This window comes from Stegostoma tigrinum, chromosome 20, assembly GCF_030684315.1.
Source record: "Stegostoma tigrinum isolate sSteTig4 chromosome 20, sSteTig4.hap1, whole genome shotgun sequence".
Classification (NCBI taxonomy): Eukaryota; Metazoa; Chordata; class Chondrichthyes; order Orectolobiformes; family Stegostomatidae; genus Stegostoma; species Stegostoma tigrinum.
Genome location: NC_081373.1, coordinates 45,694,961 through 45,720,173, shown reverse-complemented (window position 1 = coordinate 45,720,173; position 25,213 = coordinate 45,694,961). Strand labels below are relative to the sequence as shown.

The following is a 25,213-nucleotide window of genomic DNA, read 5'->3' as shown; positions in this document are numbered from 1 at the left end:
ACAGGCTATTGAGTTACTGTTATTTTGAGCATTTGGGTTACTGTTCACTCAATTCAAATTATGCTTTTCAAGCTGTAATATAACGTAAACCTGCGACATAAAGAGGGAGTAAAGAAAGTGCCAGAGAGGCAGGGACGAGTACAAACTCTAAACCATTACATTACCTTTTAAATTATTTATCACAAGCCTAGTTTACATTTCTAGCTCCACAACCCTTTGGGATTCTAAATACTTAAGCAGCAGTGATTCTAGACCTCAATAATAATATGTTTCAAGATTTCTACAATTTCAAAATCCATTTCCTGCTGACACAGTTATAAATTTTTAGGCGCAAAACGATTTTAAAACACACTGCAAAATAAAAAGTCATTTTAAAACATCTTGTTACAGATTGTAAATAATTTTAACACCAAGTGATTGGCAACTGTCAGACACCCAACAATATAAATCATAAGGTGTATGCCCAGAAATGATTGCTAGTGAACACAATAGTGCACCTCGAGCCAAGTTCAGTTTCCTGAGTTACAAAGCGAGAATTGCTATAATGAAAATTTTGGCTGGCTCACAATTGCCAACCTATAATAAATGTTTATTTATACTGATAGGAGAGGATGGCAATTTAGATAGGGGAATATTTCTTTTCAGCCTGTTTGCACCATGACCTCCTAAAAGCACAAAATGAAGAATAGGCGTGGTGCGTTGCAAAAAGCTGGAATTCCCCATGGGATAGCTAGCAATGTGAAGGCATTACTAGTTAATATCCATCTTTTTGACAGTGGGCACTCAGTCTGCCTGAGAAATAACTTGCAAATTTGTTTCATTTTCCCATCTAAAGGTGTCAATTGGGATTTGTGGATGAAATGTGCTGCCATAACCAGGGGGAGAATTCCCATTTTATTATCAGAGATTTCCACAGTGCTGTGTTTTTCTCCTTGCGACACTCAGGGTAAAATGATTGCATTATGTGGACGGGTTGGATTCACTGGATTTATATTCCCTTCAACATAGCAGATCAGTGGTTGCTCCATTTGAGGTGTTTAAGATGATTAAAAGGAATAGGTAGGATGGATAGAGAGAAACTATGTTTTTTTTAGGGATGCAAAAACATTAGGACCTAACCCTAGAATTATATCAAGGCTGAACAGGGATGTTGTCCAGATCCTCTAATTTGCACAAAGAATACAGGATGTCTAGGACTCTCATTGCCAAAACTGTTGCTGCCTAGTTAAAAATTACAAAACCCACACGGATAAGATTTTTGATATGCACAAGTATTAAGGGTTGCAGATCAAGACAGGAAGATAGAGTTAAGATGCAGATCTACATCATGTATTTGAGTACCAGAATATATTTCACCTACTCCTGCTACTACACTACTTACAGGAGGAAAATGTCAGCAATGGAACTGTTCATGAAATATATTTGTAAGAGATAAATAACTCAAAATTGAGTGTCTGTCCGAGTGCTCAAGCACACATACTGTACAGCGGAGCTGAAACCCTCATTTCCTACAGAAAGCTCCTTTGTCCTCAACCATGTACTGAGGTAGGGCTTCAAAATTCCAGGATTGCCCTGGATCCAACCGGAATTAAAAGGTTCATCTCTCAGGATGTGAGCAACCTGGGAGAAAAATCCCAGTGTATCAACAAGGAATAGAACAATCAGAGAAACAGTCATGCTAGGCTATCCTTACACTCATCCTTATGGTCAGTGATACAATGGCATTGACAGACACCTAATGCTTTCATCTGGGGAAACATGGTCAGGACAGAAAGATAAATGCAGCAATTAATTTGAACATTTATGGTCCCAATTTGTCTAAATTGTTAATTTATGACACGGTGAGCAACTGTGTCATTTTCCTATTAACATATGCAGAATGAAGGAAGGAATTTGCATTTATATAACATGCTCATTCTCAAATTGATAACAGGGAGATCTTTTACATCCACCTGAGATGAAAGATTTGCACAAAGTACTTGATTCAAAAAGAAGATTCACAAGCAAACACAAAAAAGTAAAATAAATGCTTATTTTCAATTCTTTTCAAAGAGTTAAAGGCATGATATCAATTAATTTTCAACACAGATTTGCCATTTCCCAGATCCATTTTGTTTTCAAATATCAGAGAAGTCCACAATTTCATTGTTAGGAATGAGATTATTCAAAATGAAACAAAGCTCAGCCCATCCCCAATCCACCCCAGCACCGAGAAGTAACAGTCCTTTTCTATGAGAGCCCCCTGTACAGTATGTACATGGTGACAAGCACTGTAACTCCACGTCTTTTGAAATGCTACTGAAACTTTGCTTTTTTTGTGATCAGAGAGCTGACAACATCAGCCTTCAATCCCAATCCTTTGACCCATTACTTTTTTTTTCTTAAATGCATAATATTCAGCCACTTTCCATCTCAACACCATCACAGATTAACTTACCATTAGCAATGCAGTAAACATGGGCCATGCCATAAATAATTCTTCATTCGCATGCCCCAATATTGTGTCCCAGCCACATTTCACCTCTATTAACCTGTTTCCTTCTGTGTCAATCCGAGAAAAAGGGTTGTCCTCAAATCACTAATAACTGCACTCTTATCATCAAAACTGCCAAAGTCTTTGACCCTCCATTCACATTTCCACAGCTACCAGTCTGCTCATCCTCACTCTCACCTCCACCATTAATGCCCTAGTGCTCATGAAAAAACCATTGCTTTCTCTCAGCCTACCTCTGGAGACTTGGTAAGATATGGTTTTCTTTAGCAGTTGACTGCCACATCTGGCTAGACCATATGCAGCACTAGTGTCCCGCTTCTCTAAAACAAAAGTGGGTCACACACTTCACATTGTATCTGCCCAGTGCTCTGAAAACAGTTCACCCAAAGACCTTCCCAAATTGTCTTCCCCCATGGATTCCACTACCACATTCTAGTTTGTCTGATGTGGATAGCATTATCAGACTAAATAAACTCATCATGATTGCTGCCAGGGTACTGGGCACCAGCAAGCCTGATGTAGTGCAGAGGATTGCACATGCCCAAGACCACAGAGGTAGTGGAATTTTTTCTGCTTGCAATACATGTGGGGCTGACAAACTGACTTCTGTGCTATCACCAGCACCCTGCACCGTGGAGAATCCTAAAGTCATTGCAAAGCTCAACACTTGCTCCACTGACTTCTTTCTCCAAGGGAGAATTGAACATGTTTGGCTATCTGGGAAAATGAAGCCTCAGTGACTTCCCATATGCAACAGTGAGCTCTAACTGCAAAATGTGAATACCAAATGCTCCATAAATATTGGGCACAGATGCTTTCGACAGATGAGAATTGGAAACCATGCTTCTTTAGTGCAACATTATGAACATTTATTTTAACTCTTTGTACTTTTGACTGAGACACACTTTAGCAGAATTCCATTAGAGCTTTTCGCCCTCAGGTTCCAGTTCTATGTGATCTGACATCCCTGACACTAGTCTCTAGCTATTAGCATAGTAGCTGCTAACACATCTGGAAGAAGTCAGATGCATGAAAACGCATGACCACAATCATCTACCCAGCATTGGCGATTGTTACCTTCACTCCACTCTGAGGATGCGTGTCTGACTACAGCAGCTGCTGGATTGCGGTCAGCAATTCCTTCATGAAACAGAAGCACTGGACTTTGCTTCTTACTGAGACTGAGAAGAATTATCACCTGAAATCCCTAATGGACATTGTCTCCCACTGGAAGCCCTTTCCCTCCCTCCTCCTCTTTAAAGCAGCTCATCCTGATCTGCGTCAGCTCTGCACATTCTCCCTATCAAACTGTGAAGCAAGGAGGTTAGGAACAACTATACCCATATTTGGGAGTAAATATTTTGTTGACAAACCTTAAAGTTAGGACCAAGATCTCCACCACATGTCTCACCATTCCCTGTAGACATCTGCAGCTTCAATTATCAGTGCAAACTTCTGCAAACGCAGCACATCCAACAGAAATCAGTCAGCAATGAAACTGATAACTATTTGTTGATCCCTTTAAATAGTATTGGTGAAGGATCTTTCCTACAGCTGAGCACATATACAGCTGTGCAGCTTTAGAAAGATGAATGCAAAGACGGCACCAATGGTATTAATCGTATACTCTGCGTACTTCCACTACGTACCCCCAGGTGTCCTGCTAATGCCCGGCATAATGTGGTATTCCATCAAAAAGTGTGCATGCAGCTACCATCTTGGAACAAAAGTAGCACTTGTCAGGTCTAAAAAGGTCACTGTGCAAACTGAGTTTTGTGAACTGTCTCTGCAGTTTTAAAAAATATTTCTTCATGTTGTATTTTTCCCCTCAATGGTTCCCTGCTACAGTTCTTTATTGATCACAGGACTGTTACATAAAACCTAGCTCCACAAGTCTGGTAAGTTCATGCTCCTAACCACTGAAGTTTGGTTACATTCAAACAATCCAACAGACAGAGGAAAACTGGTTCATTTGTTTTTTATTTAAGAGAGGTCAGTGGAAATGGTTTGTCCTGTTTGGGGAGAAAGTACTAAATTAATATCCTGAAGCAATTATACCACTTTCTAAGATTGATTAAAATGTGCTGCATCATTTGTGCCATTGCAACAGAGAGATGATTATAAATCTTTCCATTTTTTCTCCAATAAAGGATCCCACACCCATAATGCAGAAAAAGAATTAATGATCATTGAAGGAAGCAAGAATGATAATAAACTTCAGTTATGCTGTTGTGTACTGGTCAGTATTTACGAACAGAAAAATGGATAGACATTAGCATAGGTCTTCTAATAAATGGCAATTTTAAGAGAATTATTATACTTCATCAAAATGACCAATATTGTTACATTAAAAGTGATTACAATTAAATCTTTGCTTTATCTTGAAAGCTATAAATGTCACAATTCTCAGATATAGATTTTCAACAGTCAAACGGTTTGGTTTCATCAATGTGGTTAAATGACTCTAGCTATTATCAGTCTCATCAGCTTCTCTCTCTCACGTCCTTCCATCTCGCTCACACACCCACATACACCGTCCTTACAGGCATGTGTTATAATTTTTCTTGCAGTGTGCATTATAATCAGGTACATCGTTAACTGACTCAGGTCATTTGCAATTTGATACAACCTTAATGACTGAAGTTAATGGAGCATAAAAGTGAGAATGATGGAAACCATGCATCAAGTATTCATGCAGTTCACAGGAACTAAAATTACGTCAAGTCTGGGGTGGTGACAGAAATAGTGATGATGATAGAGTGTCCTAGAAAAATTTGCATAAAAGGTAATGTACTCACAAGTCTCAATATGTCCTTGTAGCTGAAGAATTTGTGGCACAGGCATCGTTAGAATAACTGCATCAAACATTTCTGAAGGAGCTGAATTGCTGCAGACCTCCAACTTGCCTTCTTTCAGGTTGATGTGGGTAACTTGCCGATTATAGCACACCTCTGTTCGTGTGTGGTTTGCCATAGTAATAGAAACGGTGAATAATGAAAGAAAAGAAAGTGTATAAAAATAAGGATTGCAACATAAAACTACATATTCATTCATGCTTTCAAACAAACTTTTTTAAAAATAAGGCTTTTCTTTAAGGAAGTGAAAGGTAATATAAAAAGAAAGAGCTGTCCTTTCTTAACATCCACCTTTCCTCCCTCCCTTCCTGACTACTTTATCATCTCCTATGTTCTTCTCCTGGCTTACAGACATTGGGTCAAAATCCTGGAATTTCCTCCCGAATAGCATTGTGGGTCAGGTCATAACAAGTGGACTGCGGCAGTTCAAGAAAGCAGCTCACCACTCCCTTCTCAACGGCAATTAGGGCCAGGCAATAAATACTAGCCAGCCAGTGACGCCCATGTCCCACAAATGAATAAATTAAAAAAAACATGGAGTCATAGATCCATGGAATAATTACAGCACAGAAAGAGGCCATTTTACTCATCATGTCCACACCAGCCCTTTGCAGGACCAATTCACCTGGTGCTAATTCCTTCCTTTTTCCTTGTGACCCAAGACAATTTGCCTTTTCAGATAATGAATCAGTTTACATATTTGGATATATTTCCAGGAGAGCCTGGTGGCTACTGCCATCTTCTGGCATTTGGATAGCCAGTAAGTCAATGTTTAAATGCTATCCACTCATGAAGATGTGCCAGTTGATCACTTCCCTCATCTGTGTTTGATGTCCTCTATGACCATGTGCAGCAGGAACTCAATAACGACCAGATTGAGGATGGCAATAAAGTCTGAGATGGGAAGGGCCATAGGTGGTCTTCCAGGGCCACTGCCAATTGTGGTCCTTAAGTGGGACTTAAGCATTTCATTCAGCTGTCAAAGAATGGGAAGGTTGCTGTACAGGCTTCTTTCTCAGCGACCAATTACTGACCCTCCTTCAACAGCTCAACACCACCTTTTCAATTGCAATTGGGAGTCCAGGTGCCCAGGCAGCAATGTCCACATCCCATGAGTGAATTAAAAAGCCTTCCTCCCCTATTATCCCAATCCCATGATCCTTTACTATACCCACTCACTAGTGGCTGGTAGTCCAGCAACAATCCCAGGCCTTGGATGGGTGTATCACTAGCTGCTACTATCTCCCTGCTGACACTGCCAATGAATAGAACTGGCAGTCTTGGCAGCAGGACCTCTGCCCGAGTGATTGATTCTGCAAAAGGTGCACGTCTGACCACCTGTGTGGCACATAATGGAGTGGGCCTTTGACAAAGAAGATGATTTGAGTCTCTCACTGGCTGGTAGTTGAGACATCAATCGCGTCCACTAAGTACCATCCCAGGGATGAAAATATTCCTTTTCTTCCTCTCCCCCCTCCAAAGTAATAACTACAATTCTGAGGCGATCTGACCTAGGCAACCCTACTCTGCCTCATCTGGGCAGTTCTCTCAACACTGCAATTGTTTTCTAACAAGGGACTTACTTGACAAATGAGTTATCCCAGATTTTGCTCTCCTACACTGGGGAAACCAAACACAGATGAGATGACTACTTTGTAGAACATTCCCTTAGAACCCAAGACATCTGTCACATTAATTCTTTCCCTCATTGCCACTTTGACATTTCTGTCATTTCTTCCAATGAAACACAGCATAATCACAATTTACAGCACCTCATTTGTTGATATGGAACATTACAGCTTTCTCAACTTAACATAAGTTCAACAATTTCCAATCAGAGCTTTTCCTTCACTTTTTCCAAGTTGTTAGTGACGCTGTTTTCCCAGTTTACGCCTTCCCGCGACCCATCTTTTGTTTCTTTACCTACACAGACACATAATCATACAGCAGGGAAACAAAGCCTTAGGTCCTACCAATCCATGCCGACCACAATCTCAAAATAAACTAGCCGCATCTGCCGGTGCTTGGCCCATATGCCTCCAAACATTTCTTACTTATGTACTACTAAATGTCTTTTAAATGTTGTAACCATACCAGAATCGACCACTTCTTCGGGAAGTTCATTTCCACATACAAACTACTCTTAGTGTAAAAAAAAAATTGCCCGTCATATATTTTTTAAATCTTTGTCCTCTCACCTTAAAAATGTGCCCCCTAGTCTTCAATTCCTCCACCTGAGGGAAAAGATGCAGGCCATTCACCTTATCTATACCCTGTATTATTTTATAAACATCTATAAGGTGACCTCTCAACCTCCAGTGAATAAAGTCCCAACCTATCCATCCTCTCATTATAACTCAAACCCTCCATTCTTGGCAACATCCTGGTAAATCTTTTCTGAACCCTCTCCAGCTTTATAATATCCTTGTGCTGTTGGCCTCTGCTTTTCCCTTGCACCATCGTCATTGTTTCCACTTAATTTCTTCCTCATTGCACCCTAGCACAGAATTTCCCATTTGTTCTTCTCTTTCTCAGCTTTTGTACTTGCTTTAAACCAGCTACAACTTTAATATTTTCCAGTTCTGATGAAAGATTATGGAGCTGAAAGGCTAACTCTGTTTCCTTCCCCACAAATGCTGCCAGATAAGCTGGTTTTTCCAGTGTCTTTTATTTTTATAACAGCCATGCATTCATCTGACCAAAGCATTGTAGAATTTTAGGCTACAATTCTCTGACCTGTGTACTTACACCATGATGATACAGTTCAGCCTTGTGGTGCTGTTCCATACAGTAGTTGGACATGTTGAACAATCCTAAATCTCTCTGAATTTTATTCTTAGCAATGACTGATTCTTTTATTTGAAACACTTTACATTTATCTGCATTAAAATTACTTTTCTGCTATGTAGCTTGGCAATACATTCAAGGTTTACTCAATTAAATTACACAAATGCTTTGTTATTTGAATTTACTTCTCCATTCTCCTTTGCTCAAAACGTTAAGATTGTAACATGGCAATCTCTCATATATAATTCAGCTGACCTATTAACTGACCTTTTGTAGTTACTAGCTCAGGATTGTGTAAGCTTTGACCTGCTTTTTCTTTTGTCACAACATCCTTCAATGATCATACTTTAAGCTAAAGCCAGGATTTGAATCCTTCACTTTTTCACAGGACTTGTATGACTTGCAATGCCCTATGATCCAGTACCAACACAAAGCAACTGACCATTTTCAAGTTCCTCTTTCCAGTGTAACAGTTTTCCCACTACATTACTGTTCTGTTGTCCTTGCAAAGACTGCAAAAGTAAAATAAAGATATTTGAAAAACAAACAGTGCTCTTTATCCATATACAAATGTTGCGTTCAAGCCCTTATTGAAAATGTTGCTCAGTATGGGTGAGTAAGATCTCAATTCCAATGTATCGATGCCTGAATTCGTAATTTAGCAAATTATTTCCTGCCGATATCTGAAAATTATTCCAGTTGTTTGTTGATATTTCTGAGAATCATCTGTAATCCACTTGGACTTAATAAGGATCAGACTGGGGTGTGATGTAGCTGAGAGCAATTCTTAATAAGAACAATTACAGGCAGCATGGTTTAGTGAAAGGAAAATCATGCCTGACAAAATTATCAGAATTCTTTGAGAAGATAACAAGCAGGGTAGGTAAAGGAAAAGCAGTAGAAACAATTTGGATTTCAACATTTGAATTTCAAGAAGTCACTTGATAAGATACCATACATAAGGCTATTTAATAAGATAAGAGTCTATCATGTTTGGACATTAAATTAGCATGGGTAGTGGATTGCCTAACTAAAGAAGAAAAAGATTTGGGATAAGGGGGCTGTTTTTAGCAAGGCAACCTGTAACTGGCAAAGTGCCACAAGGTTCACTGCGAGGGCCACAATTATTTCCAAGTTATATGAATGGCTTGTAGGAAGGAATTAATGTACTTTGGCCAAGTTTAGGTTTGTGATGACACAAAACCAATGGAAAGGTAAGCAGTATGAACACAAAGGGCCCACAGGGGGAGAAAGACTGGTTAACTGAGTGGGCCAAAACTTGGTAGATAGAATATACTGGAGGAAAATGTGAGAGCATGCACTTAGGTGGGAAGAATAGAAAGATGAGAGTTATTTCAATGGGGAAAGATTGCAGAAGGCTGTGGCACAGAAGGATCTGGCAAATCTCGCGTATGAATCACAAAACGTTAGCATGTGGATTCAGCAGTTAACAAGGGATAAAAATGGGATATTGGCCTTTACTTCAGAGGGAATGGAATATAAAAATAGGGAAGTCTTGCTAAAGCTATATATAGCATTATTTAGACAGCAGCTAGTATATTCTGGACAGTTTTGGTCCCCTTACCTAAAGAAAGATATAAGGAGGCTCTCTAAATAAAGTTCATTGGACTAATTCTGGATATGGAGGGATTTTATTTGGGAGGTAATGTCGAGTAGATTGAGTTTATACACACTAGAGTTGAGAAGAATGAGAGAAGACCTTATCAAGACATATAAGATTCATTGAGTGCTTGACAGAGTAGATGTGGAGAATTTAGGATCAGAGGTCATGATCTCAGAATAAGGGTCTCCCAATTAGGACAAAGATGTAGAAGAATTTCTTCTTCCAGGTGGTGGTGAATCTGTTGACATCTGTACCAGAAAGGGCTTTAGAGGCTGGGTCATTAACTATATTCAAGGCTAAGGAATCAAAACTTATGGAGATAAGGCAGGAAAATTGTGCTGTGGATTTTCAGACTAGTCATGATCTCAATGAATGGTGGAATTGAATCGATGGGCTGAATAGCCTACTTCTGCTCTAATGACTTAAGGCTTCATGGTCTAATCTTTCTGATGAAGGGTCTAGGCCCGAAATGTCAGCTTTTGTGCTCCTGAGATGCTGCTTGGTCTGCTGCGTTCATCCAACTCTACACTTTGTTATCTCGGATTCTCCAGCATCTGCAGTTCCCATTATCTAGGGTCTAGTGTTTGTTGTGATTTATTAAGGCATTCAAAATATGAAATGTTGTAACACTGCTAGCAAATAGGTTTACAAACTAAGAGAAAAGTGAATTAGTAAAATGAAAACAAAAACTGATTTCACCATACAGTACCTGAGTCTACAAGATAATGTTTGACAATAGAAGAAATCCCTTGAGGGGCCACATAGTTATGAACTCCCTTTTCTTTTTGTACCATTCCTTCAACAGGACTGAGCAAAGGCTGTAAAATGCCACGTGATAACAATTCGTCATAAAAGCTAGAAAAAAGCACACAAACAACAATTAAATACTCAGCAAGCACACATGGTGAGTTTCCAATTACAGTGTAGAAATCTGACTTGCATTAATACTGATGAGCAACCACAGGTTATCTTTAGCTAACCTCCAGACCCCACAACATATCCATTCCCAATATGCTTAATCTATCAGTGCAGTATGACTCCCTGCCACCCACACCTCACATCTCCTGCTTCTGAAATCTTCATCCTTTTGATGCCTGAAATGCTCTTTCAGTCAGCCTTCTATCCTCCAGAAACTCTAACTCTGCTTTCCATACTCTGGATCAATTGCCCATTACCTCCCCTTCTTCCATTCACCCGATTCTTGCAGATCCACCTTGGTTCTCACTGAATTTAACATCTTCACTCTTATTTTCGTACTCCTCAATAGCCTAATCTGTGCAAACTCCTATCCAACAATGCCACTGCTTCCAAGAAAACTTTCCTAAAACTCAGAAAGGTGCAGGCATCCAAGCCAAACTTCAGTGTCCACGTTTCTGACAAAGCTCTTGGAGCATCCTCTCAGTTCACCAACTCTGGCTCAATATCTGTTCCTTTCCGAACCTTTCACTGAATGTTAATTCTTGTTAAAAGCACTATGTAAATTCAAGTTTCTACTGCAACATGAATTCTAGTTGTTCTCAAATCAATGCCTGATGTGGATGTAGGAGAAAAAGGAGAACATTTTAAAATTTTTCTCTGCATTCTGTATCTTAAAGAGAATCCATCAGACAAGACCTTTCAATACCATTATCTGTTTTATAGACTTTTGCTACTAATGTACCAGCTGTAGACATGTGTACACAAAGCAAAACAGAACCGAACAAAGAATTTTACCCATTTTATCGGCCATCCTCAAAACTATAGGTGCTTGAGATATAGCATATCAGAATACAGCTCTAGGTGCGGTGATGTAACTGGATCCAATTGGTCCTACAGGTAAACCAAAGGCCAATGATGTTGCTTCCCAAAATAAGGAAGTGATGTAAGGGATATTCTGATAGAGTAGGGTTCCTCAGTCCCCAAAAAAAAGCCACATCAGAGTGTGCTTTACAGAGACACATAAAATACTGTCTGGGATAGAGAGAATAAATCTGGAACAGTGCTTTCAGATATGTCAGGCAGCAGCCCAACACAGTGCAGGTTCGTGGTCAGCAAGGTCAACGGTAAGTTTTGGACAGTTGTCAGGGTATACTTATTTACACATGGACATGCAGCTCTGGCACGGGTTGTAACTTGAACACTGATCCATTCAAGAAATGGGCGGACACTATAATGGGAAGAGTAAGGTCAGTATTGTGGTAAATCCAGTTGTCTAAAGAGTCTTTTTCACTTAAACCTATCTTGGGTGATAGAATATTATGAGTACCAATGAATGCCAAAGATAACAGAGTAAATCTTTCAACCTAAAAACCAAGAATTAACAACCAAAAACAACAATGCAAATGTTATAGATTGAAATGGAAATGTGTTCAGACATTATTCTCTGACGCTGGAGTCCAATGTATACAAAACTGGAAGAGGAAGAAATTCATTCAAATGCATAATTTGCCTTTGAATAAAATTTAAATTCATCTTCCAAAGTCGAACAGACAATGTCAAAAGCTTGCATTAAAATCCTGTTCAGTAACTTCTCAACATTTGCCAGTTAACTTTGGGCTTATTGACTATTCTGGAATTGGAAATACCCAATAAAAGCCATATAATAGAAACAGAGTGAGGGAAAGAAAGCAACCTCCCTGAATTACTGACCTAAAGCTGCCCCGGTAAAGAACTGGAGTCAAATGTGGGCGTAAATCAATGGCTCTTTTTCACTATGACGTAGGAAGACAAAAAGCCTCAGCTGGTTCCTTCCCATGTTCTTCCCTGATATGTCCAGCCCAAAACAGCAGCAAATAACTTTCTTTCAGGTCCTTGACCAGTTCAGATCAACCATGATCATATCAAATGTTGGAGCTTGAGGAACTGGATTGTCTATCCCTACCACTAACTTGTACGTGTTCATATCAGCAGCTTCCACAGCAGTGCACAGACATGGGGAGTGAAGAGAAGTGTATCTACCATACCTGTCAGGGCTACAATACACTGCTCCACAGTACAAAGGAAAAATATGTGTCTCATTCCTCCCTCACACCAATAATTAATTATAAGAACACAGGAGCAGGAGGAGGCCATTCAGCCCTTTCAAATTGTTCTGCCATCCTATGAAATCATGGATTAATCTGTACCTCAATTCCATTTTGATCTGTCTATACTGATACAACTTTTAGTTGCTCAATCTCATGTATGAGATTTGGGACTCAGGGTGCTGTCCTGCACTGCTGAGGGCCTACTCCCTGTTGCAGCGCTGCCTCCACTTTAAGTGTGCAACATCTCAGTCTTTACCTTAACTAAGAATGATTACGGTCTGACTCCCAGGAGTTCCAGAATACTCTTCTATTCAATGTGTTATACTTAATGCTGATCTTTCTAACACATTTCTCCAGCACAAGCTATTCAATTCTCTCTTCTCAGAGTCTTGAATGCATGTGATTTTTGATATGTGTTACCTCATCTTACACATCATGTCTTGAATCACAGTCTGATTATGTTATATGGTACTGTATTTACTCTATAGCCCATAACACTTTCAGCAAACACATGTTCATAAATCTCATTCTTAAAATCTCAGTTGGCCCCCAGGAACTTACAGCCTGTTGGAGGAGACTCTTGCAGATTTCTTCTACATTTTGTGTGAAAAAAAATGCTTCTTATTTTCATTCTTCACTGGCCAAGCTCTAATATTTCAGCTTATGATGCTGTGACAGTTTTACATTAATTCTACTCTTTTATTCACATCACAGCACACTTCCATTTTCCAAAAGGTGTTGTCAGTGGGTCTTTTACATAAGAAATTGCTTGCTATCAAATTGAGACCAGATTTGGTAAAAATGTGATAGAAATAACAAAGGAAAACACTTCTGTGTGAAAGTACTTCAATAAAAATGTCTTACAGTACCACTCTTCTGTCTCCCCAAATAAAGTAAGGTTATATAAGCCCTTATTCAAATAAATAGAGTGCAGTCTTTGAAAAGTGTATTAAATCATAGAAGGCTGCTATAATTTGATATAACCTATTATATAGATTGTGTGTAATTATAGACACTCTGTTAATTTTGAGGGAAAATTGATCTTATATTTACCAACAAATTACAATAAACTTCCTAATAGCGAAATGCAATTGTCACAGTTATAAACTGTAACAGTTATTTCATTGATACTGAATCACATACAATGAGAATCTTTTAAAATACCTCTGATGCTTTTTTGCATAGAATGGTGTTACTGTAATGTACTGTGCTCCCAGATCAGCCATGCAGTTTGGGTCATGGGGGCTTCTGGTGGTGCTCATCCTTCCTCCTTAAAGCAAAAACATTTGATGTTTAGAGCCCTTATACCCTATGACTTTCCAAAATAATATTCTTCACATTCTGAGCTCTACAAAACACAATCCAGATCCAGAAATATGTCCAGACTTGATATAATCAATGCACAACTTAGACAGTATTACTTCGAAGGTAGCATTAGTTTTAGTGATCAAATCTGCAGATGTAATATACTAGTTATAACACACATTCACAATAAAGAGGGAAGTATCCTACAGACTATCTTAACTCAAGCAGCAATAAAAATGGCTACATTTTGCTTCCATGGCTAGAAAAGATGTCTAAATACTGTTTACTTACATTAGGGTAGTGCAAATAGAAGCAAATGTGGTCCAATATCTAGAGGGAAGTACTGATGTTACATATTATTTGTATGGTCATTGTATCAAATGGAGATGCAATCAGGCAGTGAGTGTCCTTATTTGCTTGAGTTAGTATTGCAAGATGCATTTTCCTATTTTGAATACAAGAAATAAACTGCAGATGCTGGAAATCCGAAATAAAAACAGAAAGTGTTGGAGAAACCCAGCAGGTCTGACAGCCTCTGAAGACTGAGAAACAGAGATCTGAAGAAGAGTCACATCTTGAAACATTGACTCTGTTACTCTCTCCACTGCTGCACCGGCCCTCCTGAGTTTCTCTGCCAATTAGTTTTCATTATACTTGTTCTGGAACCCATGTTCCATCATACTGACCATTATTTGTTCCATTATCTCTGCCTTACTGGCTTACTACAGTAGAGAAAATGGAATCTTCATCATAAATACGATCATTAGAGGTTGGCCTTGACCCTATAATTCTCTTACTCAATGCACAATCAATGCTAGGAGACACACAGCAAATATGATACTTGTTAGGAATAATAACTATCAGGGGATTAACCAAAGGTGACTAGGCAACACATAGAAGAGTATCTGAGATAGGTATAGAGTCAACAACTGGGTAAATATTCAAACAAATCTAGTACGTCCCCCTCAAAGCTGGTTGTGAGATAGCACATATAGAGATAATGGGAACTGCAGACGCTGGAGAATCCGTGCTACTTTTACAAAGAACTAAAGTGTTCCCTGTCCCAACTCCCTCCCTGGAGAACTGGCCAATATTTATTTCTCAACCAACAACAAGGAAACAAATTATCTGTTTATTACCTCTTTGTTATAGGTGGGAGCCTGCTGTGTACAAATTGGCAGCTCCAGTTCCTACAATAAAAAAATGACTACATACAAATACTACTTCATTGGCTGCAAAAGTTGCTTTGGGATGTCCCGAAGCTGTGAAAGGGTGCTAGAGAAAAAAAAATCTGATGCTCTTTTAAAGCTCAAATGCCTTGTTTTTGAAGACTTATCTCCATTACTACATATGTTTGAAAGTTCACACCCAAGATTTGGTTCTTATCTTCAAGATGCTGACCCATTTAATTTACATTTCCATAATTTTGTGCTATTTTCCCTCATTGGATTACCTGATACTTAACAAATTAAAAATTAATTTTGCATTGCCTTCTATCCTGCAGAGTTTTCTGCAGTGGTTGGTGAAGCAGGAGAGGTCTTGAGTTCTTCATGAGTAGGTGGGAATTAATTCACAAGTACTTGGGAAACAGAGCTATGTCCTGTGGAAGACATTTGACTTGCAAAGATTGCAAAGCAAAAAAAACAGTGCAATGTTAAACTATGCTGTGAATCTCTATCAGAAATCAACATACATACAGTCAAGTCAGGAACAAAATGTTGTACTACACTCTTAAAGCAATTTCTTGTCATCAAATAACCAATATCCACCTCCTTTAAATTGTACAAAATTTGCAATGCAATATGATCCCTAGAAAAGCATAAATGATAAATAAGCAAATTAGTTTTGAATATTTGCATAAATAGGATAGGAATAGTTAGTTGAAATCTGTTCATGCTGAATGCTGAATGGGAGCTTGTTATTATGAGACAGAATTTTGCCGAGTCAAACTGGCTGTGGAGGCCTTTAAAAATGACAGGCAAGACACAGTTCTGAGATTCATACTCCCGTTCCTGTCACAGCCAAATTTCACCATTGTGTGATAGTGATGTAGATAGTGAGCCCGCACCCTGCAGTCCTGATTTGTCCTGCTCCATTGCAGGGAAGGTATCTCAAACCCATTGTAATTTTTGTGGAATCAAGCCAGTTCTCAAAGTCACATGTTTCACAGTCCCTCAAAGGAACAATGAATATTTTAAAGGGTATGTTTAAAAGGTCTTAGCCAGGTCTTTCCCCTAAAGCACTCCAAGCTCCTTTCATGTTCCTCTCCTGCCCCTTCCATTCCCTTCAGGCCCCTCCTGTGTTCTCTTACCTTCTATGCTCACTTACCCAGCGTGCACACTATACAACTAATAAGTCACATAACAACAAGTCTTGAAATGCTCCTAAGTAACATCCATTTTAAAAATCTCCTTTCGGAAAACTGCTGCCTTACAGCATCATAACTGTCTCAAACAGAGCCAATACAATTTCCTTAAGAGAAGCTTTACTTCATCTTATATTGTCTTAATCTTGCTCAAATAAACATACAGACATTGAAGGAAAGAGTTCCAACAAATATTGTTATTATAGCCTCATAAAGATGTCAGTCAGTCGAAGTAAATGTTCCACTTCCACTTGCAAAATTAGACCTCAGCTAAATAAATCCCTTTGTGAGTCACATAGCTCAGCTAAACACACTGAATAAGATCAGTTAGAAAAGCAGATGTCTGGCCAACAGTTTCTGCTGATACAGCTTACAGATGGTCATATAATAACGAATGTTTGGCTGAGCCACAATTCACTAATGGAGGAGTTTAATGAAGGTCTATTTTCATGGTGGAAATGTGTGTTTGCTTTGATTGATTTCTATCTTAATAAGTTTATAGGATGCTATTCTTCCTTTTGAATTCCTTCTTTCAATGTTTGCATATTTAATTGGATAAGGGTAAGTGCGTAGAAGTACAGCACATCTTCTGCTACTGGAACGATAATGGCTCTGTTTTCCTGTCAAAGTTACAGGTTGTAGGGGCAGTAATTTTCTGAAAGCAGATTTTTTATTTGCCAATGTTCAATATTGCAAATGTTTGAGTGGGCATGGGGAATTGAGGTGGTGGGCAACTATAGAAAGAGCGTGCAGCTGGCATGAGGGCTGGGTAGTGGGAGGGGCGGAAGGGTGAGGGTGTAGGACAACTGGGACACAATGCTAGAAAACAGAAACAGGCCGTCTTGCCAGCCCTCTTTAACATTTGCCCACCTCCGTGGCTGCATATGAACAGCCTTTGAAGAGCTTGAATCCATTCTGCCCACATCTCTACAGAATTGAAATATTATGGGTGGGGTACTTTTTAAAAGAGAAAGATCTACTGAATCAGGTGATTTGCTGGTTTGAGCTTCCTACCTTGATAGTTTTGTTAAGCTGGGTTTTCACTGAGAATATGAAGGATAACAATACATTTCTGCAGGAAGAGAATGTTGGCATTGCTGGTTATTGTCTGGAAAGGCAGGCAATGAGGTGGACTGGTCAAATTCAATTTAAAAGAATAAGTTAGGTCTCCTACTATCCAAACTCAGGTTTTAATCTCACCTGCTCAGTAGGATGTTAACATGGCAATAAAATTGGGTAGAATCTAAAACAAGTATCTGGGCAGAACTCTAAATTTCCAATCAATGGGTTGGATTAGAAATTGCAGCACAGAAACAGGCCATTCTGCCTAACTGGTTCACTTTGATGTTTATACCCCACACAGGCCTCTCTTATTTTGTTACTAGTCATAAATTGGCTGCTGCCTATTTGATTACAGCAACTGCATTGTAGATAGGATTTACTAATGTGAAACACTTAGAGTTGCAATTTCTACGCAAATTCTTTGACTTGACATATGTCATAGTCACTTTGACAGCCATTCTGACCATCATGCCACTTCTGACTCTTCAAAACTTCGTGCCAGTTTTGTATCCCCATGATTACAATATGAAAATGTATCCCTTGAATTAAATCCAGTGCATGTGCCAAGAGGACAGCAGTGAAGATCAAGCCAAATCTGACCTGCTTCTACGAATAAGATCATAAGAAGTAGGTTCCTTGAGCTTGGTCCGCCATTCAATGGGATCATGACTGATTCAACATTCCACCTATCAACTTTCCTGTGTTTTCCCTATAACCCGTGATTCCCCAATGAACACAAATCGGTCTCTCCTAGGCTTAAACACACATTAAGGCTCAGTTCTTTATGGCAGAGAGTTCTAAAGACTCAGAAAAGAAATTCCTCCTCAACACAATCTTAAATTAGCAGCTCTTTACTCTGAGACTACGCCCTCTGGTCCTAGACTGTCCCATTTACTCTGTCATATCCCTTATGAATCTCATATGTTTCAATTGGATCACTACTTACTCCTCTAAACTCTAGTTAAGTAGAGTCTGAACATTTTTAGCCTTGCTCCATATCAGGGATCATCCTTGTGAACCTTCCCTGAACTGCCTCTAATGAAATGATATTTTTCCTTAAAAAAGGAGACCAAAACCTGTCTTTCAGATGTGCCCAGCACCATGTACAGTTGCTGTTAGACTTCCCTACTCATACTCCAACTCCCTTGCAATAAGGACCAACATTCTATTAGACTTCCTGATTACCTGTGTGCTAGCTTTCTGGGTTTCGAGCACAATCTCCAACCCGCCAAAAATGTACTGAGACTGGAATTTGCTCACTCTACTCTGGCGGCGACATTTTCACCACCTGGTGGCCAGGTAGAGAAATTGCAGCCGGAAAGTCCTCTATCGCAACTAAAGCTAGGCCCCGCCCACTGAAATGTATCATCCTCCGACTAGGGTCACATGCTCCGGGATACCGCTTCCGCACTGACCTGCACCCCTCGCCTTCTCCCAGACAAAGATTTGTAGCTTGTTCGGCAACTCTCTGTGTAACAGCGAGGCGGAGAGGCTACCAGTGAGACCGGCGCCGACGATTAGCACCCGGGCCATAGCTTTTCAACGGGCTTTAAATGGTTACCAAGTCTGACAGATCCTTCCCTGCCCCACTCCAACACACATTGCGACTATTGAGGTTGTCCGAGCAAATCTTTGCCCGAGATGACATTGGGGGGAAAAAAAAACATGATTTAGACGCCAAAAAACCGCTCAAGAACTACTGACACATCACACCCCAGCACCCTCGAAGTACTGATATCACATTACAGCACTCAAGAGTCAAAAGATACATCGCACTAAGTTACAGCAATAGACAAAGGTCAGACGATAGGGAACTTCACAAAAATACGACCATTCTAAATTCGAGAGATTGCCAAGCATTCACGACCGGTATGGCTTGGTGAACATTGAACAAGTGGGATTTGTACAAGTTAGAATATAGACAGCAGAGCTTTCGGAGGTAGGGGAAACGAAGCTATCTCCTACTATCTAAACCTTGGAGATTGTGGGAATAAACAAAGTCTGGTGGTGAACAACTACATGGCTGATGGGAGATGATAAGGTAGTGGCCTGTGCAATGCAATCTTGGGGAAAAAGAACACCGTGCAAAAATTGAATTTTCGTGAACTTGTGAGCTGTTTGGGGATACCAACCAAGTGGGGACCTAGAGCTCTGTTCAATTCAACTGAGAGCAAATTTTCTGAAGGGGCCCCGACCCGAAACGCCAACTCCTCTGATGCTGCCTGGCCTGCTGTGTTCCTCCAGCTCCACACGGTGTTATCTCCTGACTCCAGCTTCGGCAGTTCTTACAATCTCTGAGAGCAAATTAGTGAACTTGTTGTAGAGCCCATTCAAATAATGACCATAGGACTATCGCAGACAACATAGAAGGGTTCCTGAAAATGGCACAAAGCTGAATGTGAGAAGTGCAAGTTGCCATAGTCTCAAGTTGGAGTTTAGAAGATTAGAGAAGTGAAACATATATGGTTAAGGGGCTTGACAAACTAAATGCTGAATGTTTCCCCTCAAAATAGAGTCTAAGACTATCAGCTCAGAGATAATGGGAACTGCAGATGCTGGAGAATCCAAGACAACAAAATGTGAGGCTGGATGAACACAGCAGGCCAAGCAGCATCTCAGGAGCACAAAAGCTGACGTTTCGGGCCTAGACCCTTGATCAGAGAGGGGGATGGGGTGAGGGTTCTGGAATAAATAGGGAGAGAGGGGGAGGCGGACCGAAGGAGGGGGATGCCTCCCCCCTCACCCCTATCCCAGGCCCCAAGATGACATTCCACATTAAGCAGAGGTTCACCTGCACATCTGCCAATACTGCATCCACTGTACCCGGTGTGGCTTCCTCTACATTGGGGAAACCAAGCGGAGGCTTGGAGACCGCTTTGCAGAACACCTCCACTCAATCCGCAACAAACTACTGCACCTCCCAGTCGCAAACCATTTCCACTCCCCCTCCCATTCTTTAGATGACATGTCCATCATGGGCCTCCTGCAGTGCCACAATGATGCCACCCGAAGGTTGCAGGAACAGCAACTCATATTCCGCCTGGGAACCCTGCAGCCTAATGGTATCAATGTGGACTTCACCAGTTTCAAAATCTCCCCTTCCCCAACTGCATCCCTAAACCAGTCCAGTTCGTCCCCTCCCCCCACTGCACCACACAACCAGCCCAGCTCCTCAACTCCACCCACTGCATCCCAAAACCAGTCCAACCTGTCTCTGCCTCCCTAACCTGTTCTTCCTCTCACCCATCCCTTCCTCCCACCCCAAGCCGCACCCCCATCTACCTACTAACCTCATCCCACCTCCTTGACCTGTCCCCTCCCTACCTCCCCACCTATACTCTCTCCACCTATCTTCTTTTCTCTCCATCTTCGGTCCGCCTCCCCCTCTCTCCCTATTTATTCCAGAACCCTCACCCCATCCCCCTCTCTGATGAAGGGTCTAGGCTCGAAACGTCAGCTTTTGTGCTCCTGAGATGCTGCTTGGCCTGCTGTGTTCATCCAGCCTCACATTTTGTTGTCTAAGACTATAAGCTGCTTCCTCATTGAGAGCGACAACTGATGTTGAGTTGACCTGAAAATCCCTACGCCTCAGGCAAGGGTCAGGGTTGAGAAGGTGGGGCTTTCATGGGAGCCTAGTGCAAATCGGTAATGTTGGTGTTGTTGTAAAAAGGATAATCCTTTTCCACTGGCCACAGTCACATGATTTCTATTCCATTTTGCCTGCAAAGACAGACTCAGTTAAGAACATTATTAAATCAAGTTGACAGAAGAGGAACCTTAGTGTGAAAAGTATTGCCAATTAGTAAATGGCAGCATGGCACTTTTCATCTAGTAGATAGAGGAGTTTATGAACCAGTAAAGCATAAATATGATTGAAATATTGGCAATGAAAAATCCCCAGAGTAGTGCAATTTTGAAAAAGTTAATTTGAATAATGTAATGCACTACAATAACACTAAAATCATGATTGTTGTATTTATGACCTATGCTTAGTATTAGTCACCAGATGACTTCAATCACTGATTAACTGACCCCCATAATGATATTAATAGTTGCACTGTAGGCATAGCTACAGGGAGTCACTGCCCTTTGTACACAGAATTGTGCCATGGGGAGGGGGGTGTTAATTGTTAATGGTAATCAACTGATGTTGTACTTTGTACATGATAATCACCAAAGTATGACTAGATTCTTTTAATTGAGCCAATTTACATTGGATGAGTCAAGAGCCATGTTTAGAATCACTATGCACACATGAATGGTAACCTTGAACCAATTTCTCCTCACAGTGGGTGAGCTGTCAGCATCAGCAATTAGTATTAATGTTAGTACTCTCTGGATGATGTGATGAATTCCTTTTTTTGTTAAATGTAATTTGTGCTGTAAGCCAGCATTCTGTGAAAAGAGAAGTAAGGAAAAGAGGATTCTGAGGGTTTGTTATGTTTGACAACTTCAAAACATTAGTTACATTCAATTTGATCTAGCAATAGAGTGGGACTTGTTGCAAGCATTTCAATAGGTCAGTCAAAACATTTCAGGGATTATTGAAGAGTTGTTTTGAGGGTTACAATTAGTTGGAGAAAGAGACAGATAAGTAGACTGCATATTATGCAGGGTTGCTGTTAACTGTTGGAAGAGACAATTAAACTATAAAGGTTTTATATAGTTGCAGGCTCAGGGAGTTGCTAGAGTATTTTAAATAACTCTATTTAGGGTCAAGGGAAATGTGAGGAGTCATGAAGTGATCAAAAGAAGTTTGTGTAAAATTAATTGTTTAGTATAGCAGTGAGTGGTTGTTGAAAGCCTGCTGTGATACAAAACTAAGAACTGAGGATGCTGCAGATCTGAAACAGAAACAGAAACAGAAATAGAAATTGCTGAAGAAACCCAGCCGGTTTGGCAGTATTTGTAGGAAGACAGCTGAGTTAACATGGAGCCTGGTGACTTTTCATCACAGCTATTAGCAGCGAGTGAAAAATTCAGCAAAAACACTATATTTTTCTTAGATATTACTGTCTGAAGAGTCACCTGACTCAAAGCATTAACTTTGCTTTCTTCCCACAGAAGTGGTCAGACCTGCTGAATTTCTCCAACAATTTCTGTTTTTGTTGAAAATCACGAGTTGCGTTTCCTCAGTGTCACTGAGCCAGGTAGAGCTCAGGAAACGAATATAAGGACAATGCTGGCTTGAAGTTTGCTGTTCGTGAAAAGTTAGAGTTGCACCTGTGACCAAGTGGAGGATTCAAATTTCCAAGAATCCAGTATATGGTTTGATCAGACGGATGTACATTTCAAAAGTTTATGATACTTAAATGCTCTTTCCACAACGTGAACCCTCACAAACTGTCAAATAGGAGATATCCTATGCAATTATTATTTTTCAAACCAATCGAAAACACAGTACTCCCATCAGTGAATAACGTGGGAATTTAGTCAGAAGTACACCTTGATATAAAAATTATAATTCTGTATGCAATGAACTGGATTTGATCTGTTCCCGCCCCCACCGACTTTAAATTACAACATATTTCACTTTCATGATTGAGTGAGTTTTTCCGGATCAGGCAGGCCAAGGTCGGGGAAAGTTTAAACTTCTGAAATTTGGGTTTCTTTTTCCTACAGATCCATGAGTGTTTATTCCATACAAATCAATTACGCTTCTGAACCTGTTCGAGACTAAAATGTGTCTAAACATGTCTTTGCGACACAGAATATGTTAAAACCTTGCCAATACTGCATGCAGCTTCAAAATAAGTTGCACCCGACACATTTTAAACCGCAAGTGTCACTTTTATAAAACACAAAGAGCGCTGTCTTCCTCATCTGCAGAGCTACATCTCCTTAACCTCCGACCCTGTTGTGACACCCTTTTCTCTATAACAGTTACTAATGTTGTCCAACCAAACAGTTACCCTTGAGCTCCTGAGATGCTGCTGGGCCTGCTGTCTTCATCCAGCTTCACACTTTATTATCTTGGATTCTCCAGCATCTGCAGTTCCCAGTATCTCAGTTACCCTAGAACTTAGTTGAAAACTTCCGTCAGTAAAATGTTGAAGTAATAAAGCACCTAAAATACGGTCTCAGTATTCTTGCAAAAAGATACTTTGTTCATTTTTTAAAAAGTTCCTAAAGCAGTTTAGTTCTGTACAGATGAGTGACAATGGGAACTGCAGATGCTGGAGAATCCGAGATGATAAAATGTGAGGCTGGATGAACACAGCAGGCCCAGCAGCATCTCAGGAGCACAAAAGCTGACGTTTCGGGCCTAGACCCTTCATCAGAGAGGGGGAGGGGATGAGAGTTCTGGAATAAATAGGGAGAGGGGTAGGGGGACCGAAGATGGAGAGAAAAGAAGATAGGTGGAGAGGAGAGTATAGGTGGGGAGGTAGGGAGGGGATAGGTCAGTCCAGGGAAGACAGACAGGTCAAGGAGGTGGGATGTGGTTAGTAGGTAGGATACGGAGGTGCAGCGTGGGGTGGGAGGAAGGGATGGGTGAGAGGAAGAACAGGTTAGGGAGGCAGAGACAGGCTGGACTGGTTTTCCTCCTGCAGTGCCACAATGATGCCACCCGAAGGTTGCAGGAACAGCAACTCATATTCTGCTTGGGAACCCTGCAGCCCAATGGTATCAATGTGGACTTCACCAGCTTCAAAATCTCCCCTTCCCCCACCGCACCACACAACCAGCCCAGCTCTTCCCCTCCACCCACTGCATCCCAAAACCAGTCCAGCCTGTCTCTGCCTCCCTAACCTGTTCTTCCTCTCACCCATCCCTTCCTCCCACCCCAAGCCGCACCTCTATCTCCTACCTACTAACGTCATCCCACCTCCTTGATCTGTCCGTCTTCCCTGGACTGACCTATCCCCTCCCTACCTCCCCACCTATACTCTCCTCTCCACCTATCTTCTTTTCTCTCCATCTTCAGTCCGCCTCCCCCTCTCTCCCTATTTATTCCAGAGCCCTCACCCCATCCCCCTCTCTGATGAAGGGTCTAGGCCCGAAACGTCAGCTTTTGTGCTCCTGAGATGCTGCTGGGCCTGCTGTGTTCATCCAGCCTCACATTTTATTATCTTAGTTCTGTACAGATGTTGCTTTGGGAGAACGAACAAAACTTTGGAGCTTGACTTTCCTGACAGTACCAACAACCCAAAGGCATTTCTTGCTTGTGCATGCTGCTAATTACATGTATTTGAGGCACCAAAAGGATCCAGTAAGTGAATGGACCCCCATGGTACTTTGGCCAAAAGACCTTAGATGGTGGTCTTCCCCCACTGCGCTTTGGCATCAACTGCCCCAAGCTTTAGTGCATCTCTCAGCACGTAGTCCTAGACCTTGGAATGTGTCAGTCTGTAACATCCAGTTGAAGTCAGAGATAATTGGAACTGCAGATGCTGGAGAATCCGGGATAAGAAAGTGTGGGGCTGGATGAACACAGCAGGCCAAGCAGCATCTCAGGAGCACAAAAGCTGACGTTTCGGGCCTAGACCCTTCCTCAGAAAAGGGGGAGGGGGAGAGGGTTATGAAATAAATAGGGAGAAAGGGGGTGTTGAAGTCAACTCTTTACACAGGTCCAACTTTTTTGGGCAAACCAAAGTGCATCTTTCATGAAGATGAAGTTCCTCCCAGCACAGTTGATGCCTGAAACTGTATTTAAAATATACCACTAAAAGTAGACCAGAGGAAATCTATCGTGCCGTCTTCTGTGCCTTTGTACCC

General features: G+C 40.8%; 1 protein-coding gene across 1 annotated transcript in view; it reads right to left on the bottom strand.

Annotated features, from left to right (window-relative positions):
• The window catches only part of rnls (renalase, FAD-dependent amine oxidase), a 156,079-nt gene extending 136,980 nt beyond the window's left edge, over positions 1 to 19,099 (bottom strand). Inside the window, exons 1-4 of the mRNA XM_048551265.2 lie at positions 18,913 to 19,099; positions 13,930 to 14,035; positions 10,470 to 10,615; positions 5,293 to 5,445 (exon numbers count right to left, since the gene is read on the bottom strand). Of these exons, the coding sequence (XP_048407222.2) occupies positions 5,293 to 5,445; positions 10,470 to 10,615; positions 13,930 to 14,035; positions 18,913 to 19,030 (523 nt within the window). The 5' untranslated portion in view covers positions 19,031 to 19,099. The remainder of the gene's footprint in view (positions 1 to 5,292; positions 5,446 to 10,469; positions 10,616 to 13,929; positions 14,036 to 18,912) is intronic.
• Between the last annotated feature and the right edge of the window lie 6,114 nt (positions 19,100 to 25,213).